This window comes from Aplysia californica, unplaced genomic scaffold, assembly GCF_000002075.1.
Source record: "Aplysia californica isolate F4 #8 unplaced genomic scaffold, AplCal3.0 scaffold00335, whole genome shotgun sequence".
Classification (NCBI taxonomy): Eukaryota; Metazoa; Mollusca; class Gastropoda; order Aplysiida; family Aplysiidae; genus Aplysia; species Aplysia californica.
Window position 1 is genome coordinate 57,905 of NW_004797605.1, and position 7,559 is coordinate 65,463.

At 46.4% G+C, this 7,559-nt stretch overlaps 1 protein-coding gene across 1 annotated transcript in view; it reads left to right on the forward strand.

The window, feature by feature from the left end:
* Positions 1 to 7,559, forward strand: part of LOC101853014 (serine/arginine repetitive matrix protein 2) — a gene marked incomplete at its 5' end in the record, with an annotated part of 158,514 nt that overhangs the window by 49,340 nt on the left and 101,615 nt on the right. Inside the window, 1 exon segment of the mRNA XM_013085015.1 lies at positions 6,697 to 6,819. Within this exon segment, the coding sequence (XP_012940469.1) occupies positions 6,697 to 6,819 (123 nt within the window).

The following is a 7,559-nucleotide window of genomic DNA, read 5'->3' on the forward strand; positions in this document are numbered from 1 at the left end:
ACAAAGCTAAGAGAGAGAGAGAGAGAGAGAGAGAGAGAGAGAGAGAGAGAGAGAGAGAGAGATGATGAGATGATGGGGGTTGCATTATTGGGATTTCGAATTTTTACCATTTTTCTGTTGTTGAGAGATGCATGCGTACGGTTGGGTGGCGTAAAAAAGGAGAGAAAAAATAAGATGAAAAGACCGGGAAGGTCGGTTATGGAATAGTAGGGGATAATGAAAGCCTTGTTGTAAAGACATCAAAACGAACCCATTGTCATGCGGGGATTTAAAAAAAAGCGGGGGAGGGATCAGCGCTTGGTTTGTGAGTCATGGGTTGAGCATCAGGGGATTTTTCTGTTGTATAGTTCCAGCTGATTTACAGCTCGGCTCGCATCTCTGAGCGGTCATAAAGATTGGCAGGCTGGACATCCCTGTGGCTAATTAGAACGGCTCACGACCAAACATAAGCCAGACAACTGTTTCTCGACTGAGGGGTGGGAGCACAGGATTGCTAGATAGTCAGCCCGGTCAGCTGATTGACACTGGTTTGATTATAGGGTCGCATAGATTAACTGCACCCCCCACCCCTCCCTCCCATTCTTCTCCTTTCCACGGTCTCCGCCCACCCTAGATTGCTGGGCGCAGGTGTGGCTACTAAAAGCCTTGTTCTGGTCAGTCTGTCTGCGGTCTGCACTCGCCGGCCTTCGTAAACAGCTGTTGATACGTACTCCCGTGTTTCTTAAAATAGCTGCTGTGTTGCGGTTAGTCGCGTGCACGCGCACACGTGTTAAACGTTTTTTCTCTCGCGAGTGAGCGTTGTGATTTCTGAACGGTCTAGGTGCTCATTTCTCTTTCTGTCTGCCAGGCGCGCTTCTATTCAGCTGGAATACGGAGTCGCAGGTGGTTCATTGTTTGGTTACTTTTATTTAAGCAGGAGTAGTGAAATAAACCATACTGTTCCGTGTTTATGCACCAATGGATAGACAAGACCTGGTGTTTTTAAAATCATGACGCGTAAATTTGATTCCACTTCTGTGTTTAATGTTTCCATGTGAGTGCACTGATCTTGGATACTAACAAAATGTGATTAAATCGATAATGGAAACTCCTGGAGTTATCGTTCGCTCCCCGGTGTTCATTATGGATTACGCAGTGTGTGATCGCCTCGGGCAATAGCGTCGGCCATGGCAGGGGGAAAGAAAAACCAGAAAAAGCGGAGGAAGAAAAACTGGAAGGCTGTGTTGGAGGGATGTTTTCACAAGCCGAGCTTCGGGAGAAGTTCCGAAAGCCAAGAGCAACAAAAAGCGTCTCGCGTTACCTCAGAAGGAGCGTGTGTGTCAGGGGTTCCAGCCTCACACCAGATTGAGGTGCGGGAGGACGAGCAGGTTGAGGAGCCCACGGACCGGCGACATCTGAGGGGCATCTTGAAGAAATCCTCCACATTACGTCATCATGACTACCCGGGCTACAGAGAGGCGGCTGTTGACGTTCCGTCCTCTCTACTGAATCCACAGGACCCGGACTGGCCGCAGAGACGACCCGCGTATCTGATACACGGTCAACACGAATCCGAAGAACCGGGTCCGAGTCACTCGGTTCAGTATCAAGATCTCTCGACACAGCAACAGAACGATTCTCAACTGAACAGCAGCTATAGCGGCGCCACCCCTTTGTACGCTCAAGTCAATCGCAGCAGGAAGTCCAGGAGACCCGACCGCCGCCATTCCTATCATTCATCCGACAACAGAGATGATTCGGATTCTGGTCTCATTCCTCGCTCCCCTGCCCGGTTTCATGACGGGTATGATCATGGCCTGATCCGGAGTTTCCAAGATCCGAATCCGAACAGCGACCCATACTGTTTGTCTTATGAGGCGCTCAAACACCGCCTGAGACTCCGAAGTCAGGGACAGCTTCGGGATCGACAACAACAGCAGCAGCCCCCCGCTCCTCCTCCCCGCCTCCCGCGAAGACCCGTAGCACCATTCCCGTACGAGGAGGCGTCGGTGGAGGTCCACCCACAGCCAGCAGAAGTCAGCGTAAAGACTTACACAGCCACCAAGCCGCAGCTACGACGTCACGACCAGGACAGGAACCCCAACCGCCCGGTGTCTGCTCCACCGTCTTCTTGGCACGGCGCTTCCATCGCGGCCGCGTCTGAGAAGCGGAGACCCGCGTCAGTGATCGCTAAACTGGACAATCGAGAGAGAAGCGCCTTTCGGCGGCCAAAGTCTGAGACACGCAGTGTCAACGACTCGAGATCCGACAGCTTCAGCGATAGCACAGTTGCTCTGTATAAACCGATGGGCTACCACCAGCCAGAGCCCAGCAGATATGTCAGACCGAAGTCTCCGACTCGTAGCGTTAATGAATCACGCTCTGACAGTTTCAACGACAGCGCCGTGGCTTTGTATAAACCCATAGGCTGCTACCAACCAGAGCCCAATAGATACGTTAGGCCGAAGTCCCCAACCCGCAGTGTTAACGACTCCCGTACAGAATGTTTTAGTGACAGTACAATTTCTCTGTATAGACCGATTGGTTATCCGCAGCATCCAGAGGGGAACAAATACATTGTGGGAGCTTGTCCCCGGTCACGTGACCCTATCAGAAAACCGATGGGCTCTCAGTACTGCCCGTACTCCAACCCGTTGTACCAGAGTATGCTCACGGACCAGTCTCGGCCAGTGTCCAGCTGCTCAGAGTTCAGCAAACCTTACACGACAGCCTCCGAGTACAGCTTGGACCAAAGCTTGGAAAGCGTGGGTACCGAAAGCTTGACCAACCAGAGCCTGGAAGTCTCGCACATCTACGCCACGGTGACGCGCTCCAGAACCATGACGTCATCCTCCTACGTGTACGCCAGCATCTCCTGGAAGAAGGGCAAGTGCCAGGTGGACCCCGTAGCCCCGCCCCCTCCGTCGTCCGGTGCGCCTTCCCCGGCTTCCTCTCCACCCCCGATCCCGCCCCGCCGTTGGGGTCGCCACTTTATACCTGTATGTGGTGACCAGGACGATGACGTCAGAAGTGTGAGAACGGACACGGACATCAGAGGAAGACCGCCACTGCCCACGTATGACGAAGTGATTCAGTCGCGTATCAGGCGAGGCAGGGAGCGCCCCGTGTCCTGGTCGGAATACTCACATGAAAAGGTACAAGGTGGTGCGTTCGGTTCTCAGAATGTAAGAGAACCCTTGCAGTGGCTCTTTTCTCCAAAACAGGCAGTCAAACCAGCTGACAGCATGTATTAATTGGTGCAGGTCTTTTTTCTTCTCAATGCAAATGGGTGGTGGGGGGAGGGGGCATGAGTATGGTTAAAACCGTAGCGCGAGACTTGAACATCTCTCACAATACATTTTCACAAATACAATGTACACCGATGCTGGTCGGAAAAACACAGTCCGTGGTTCGGGGGCTTGTAATAATATTATCGTTACTGGCTCCAGGACAGTCCTGTCCCTTTTAATCACCCATTACAAAATCACGTCACCAGCACTGTTTGATTTTTTTTTTATCTTGAGCTCCGTAGCCCTTGGACTTCTGAAGCTGCTTCCATCTTGGCAGATCTTTCTTTAAAACCTTATTATCATTATTTTATTGGTTAGTGGCTTTGTGTTATGGTGGTATGGATTGATACACCGGCGCTTATGGTGTAGCGGTTAGGTGCCTCGCTGTCGCGTGCAGAAGACCCGGGTTTGATTCTCGAATGGGGAAAGTTTTTATCGATGGCGCACCCCTCTTAGCCTAGGTTGGCCCTGACAGGCAGGGTCGAAGCCTGTCTAAAGAAATGTCCTCGAGAAACACATACTTTACAAAAATAACACACTAGACAACTAAGGCTTGAGCATAACCCACTTGTGGCTTGGCATATATTTTAAATGTAATTATTTTCTGTCAGTGAAGATAAGAATTACAAAATAACGTATCGTCAATGTGAACACCATCAGAAGCAACGTTTGCTGTTATGATCGTAACAGCAGAAGCATCTTTAATATGACGGGAGAAGAAACAAAACAATACAGTACTTTAGTGACAGAATCCTCCTTCGGTACACACCTTTCAATGTAATACGCTTTGGGTGACTGTTATTTCAATACATTCCTTCACACCTTTATGAAGGCCCTCTGTGTCACATAAATTCAAAGTTGAAGTGAAAACGATCCTTTGGAAATTCCAACTTTCAGTTTTCTCCTATGATGTACAGAGTTTCGAGTTCTGCATTTACTCGGAGGGTTATTTCTAGTTAAAGGGGCTTTGTGAGCCAGCGAAGTCAAACCTGTTAGCTCATTTCTTGGCTGTTATAGTGCGTAAGGATTCACATATTCTTATCTCCTTCTAACCCTTTATGACATTGCCTCCCACTGTGGGTAAGACCACTTCTCATGCTTTAGAGTCCCGCATCTATTGTGGGAACTTTCACGGAATGATTTTCTCCCCAATCCAACTTAATAGTCAACTTGATCCACAATGGCTGTAAAATTCAAGGCCGCCAGTCGTAATGCCCGCCAATAAAGCTGATCTCATCTCCAAACACCGTCATCTGGAAAGTTAAGTGTATTTAATTTTATGCCTGACTCTTTCTATGAGATAAGGAGCGTTTGGTTTGAACGTTGCAGAACAAGGGCAAACTTTACGTTTGAAATTCACTTATTGTAAAGACCTTGTTTCACAAAAAAGAGCTGAAGCTATCTCGCTGAATTTTGTCGATCATTAATTGCATTGCACTTCTATGAGCTGTGTACACTGTGTATGCCTCGTTTTGTCTTCGTGTTTATCGTTCCACTTCTGCTCAGCAATATATTTGCCTTTCCCGGTTTCATTAACCGACTTCTGGAGTATCATTTGAGTGTTGTTTTAAAGATCCACATTAAAACATGTTTTGCAAGGTGAGGCTCAAGACATCTAACGTTAAACCCAGTTGCCCCTACTCCGCTATCGTTGTAAATGTCGGGTGTTTACATGCTATTCACGACTTCCATCAGGAGGTTGGGTAAAAATAAATACAACTCGTAGACCCACTGCTCACCAACACAAGGTGCGAATCATTAAATGTGGTAACGTCACATTTGCTCATATGCTGGTCATACTCTGTATTTACTCAATCGGCTCTGTTGTCTTTCTTTTTCTTCTTCATTGTTTTCTTTTCACCAAGTCTTTGCCGAGTGCCCTCCCTACCTTTGAAACGTTGTAGGTTGAATGTTAACTTGAGATCACACAAACTCATACAAAAATAAAATGAACAGTTGGCTAGACAGGGAATAAGAATTTTCAAACTACCCTGCCAACACTTTTATTCGTGTTCTCTGAAAGAGTGTCCTTGACCTGTCTTCTGCTGCGTCTGTTTTGAGCCTGTGCGTCTTAGGTATACATAAGAAACATTTAATAAGTACATATGCAAATATTATGCATTGTAAGGTGACGAAATAGCTGTGGTTCTAGCGGCAAACATCGCATCTAGATCTAACAATGAAGTCATGCATGATCTCTCGTTCAGTTTCAATTTTCTCAACCTCACGTTCAAAGACAGTGTGGCGCTGTACCCACGGACACAAGTGGGCGGTTCACAGGTGCCCGAGGTGGAGTATCTCCATTTCCGTGTTGACATATCTCCTACCTCACTGGAGCTCAATGGGCAAGCGGCGTTCGGCGTTCACTAACGATAAAGAACGCAAGAAAGTAGGTCAAGTGGTACTACCAAAATTCCTAATCAAGCCCAGGTTACGACAACACCGCTAATGTTATGCTGTGAAATTAGGCTGAACCTCTTCCCATACCTCCTCCCTGGAGAATCTGTAGTCTCCCCACCCACCTCGTCTTATCCAGTCCGCCCCCTTTCACTTTTCAGGGGTCTCAGATGGCTCGGTAATTTACTACATTATATCTGCATCATCTTTCGTCCATTGTGGATCTGGATAGTTGACTAATGTTATTCTAGCCCGAGGTACCATTCGTGCACTGGTGGAACAAATGAATGATACACAGTTCGGTTGCTTCCTTGCATGAGCGCACTATATTTTGACGTATTACGGATAAATTATCTATTTGTTTAAAAAAATTTATTTCCTTCTTTCTTCAGCTGCGTTCTTATGTGCCTTAAATGATCTATTTTTGTGTAGAAGTGTCCTAAACTAAAGCTGAATTGAAGTAATTTCTTTCGTATCAAATAATTTGTCGTAAATTTTCTCTTTTACCCTTGAGTCTCGCACCTCCATAAGTGGCAGTGGGCCTTATAAGTGTTGTTTTCTTTTCCGCAGTCTTTCAAAGTTAGTCGGGTGATTCACATGTGCTATTGGTAGCACGCTCGTTTTGATAGCCTTCGAATGTTCTATAGAAAACACCTTAAAAAAATATACATACTGTGTGATCTTTCGAATTAACTCCCTCTTCCAGTGTGGTTGGTAGGTAGACACTCTGATGTTGTCCGCCCTCTTTCTACATCTGTCCCCACTGGTCATATTTTCTTGCGAAATGTGACTGTTGTCGTGCGCATTCAACAACAACAACAACAACAACAACAACAACAACAACAACAACAACAACAACAACAACAACAACGACAACGACAACGACAACAACGATAAGACAATACAACAACGACATAATAGTATTATTTGTTGTTGTTGTGGTTGTTGTTGGTATTATTATTATGTTATTACTATTTTACCTGCGTCCTCGTCTCTCTTTCATATATATCCCCTTGGTTTTTCCTCCCAGGAGACGGAGAGGAAGCGAGAGGCGTTTATGCAGCTGTTAGCTCAGCGCTACCCCCAGTATGCCGACAAGATCCAAGGCAAAGCCCCGCCCCCTGGAGGATCACAGCAGGCCACACTGGAGAAGGTAGGCGGAGCTTGTGTGTTCTGACAGATGATTGTGGGTGATTGGCGGGTGCTCTGGTGTGGTTTGCTCCTTCTTTCCTATCAAACATCTATCGTCTTTATCTCCCCTTTTTGTGCGAAATATGTGTAGACAATATAATATACATGTATGTAATACGTTTGCTTGTGTACATATTGTGCCTCGTGAGCGGGTGGTGGGTGGTCGGAGGACGTCACTGGTAGGTCTTACTTCTCCACTTCCCCTCTCTTGTTTCTGACAGTCGGTCTTACTTTTCCCCAGCGCTAAATGACCGTTATTGTGTCGATGTGCTTCTCTTTACTCAAACTAGTTAACAATACCCATTGTAAAAGCTTTGCCCGCGTTGGCTGACAGTCCAGGTATTAGAGTACATTATTCGATCAACTCTACCGGTTTTTCCTATGATGTAGGCTTATTTATATGACGTGGGTTTATCCGAAATCATTTGCTTCATTGTTATTGTTATTACTGCTGTTTGGCATTGTTTTTCTCCTTTGTTTCAGTTTAGATTAGTTTAAAAAAGTTTTCTCCCTTTGACCGTATTCCTTTCGAATCGAGTCTATGTGGGCTTTACTAAATGACTTCCCTTTCAATACAATGCCACTCTCTCCGATCTACACTCTGCAAACTTGTATGAGTATGATAATTCTGGACATGTTTCGACGCGAACAGTGCTTGAAAAAGAAAGAAAAATTGTTGCTTTACACCTCATATATATATAT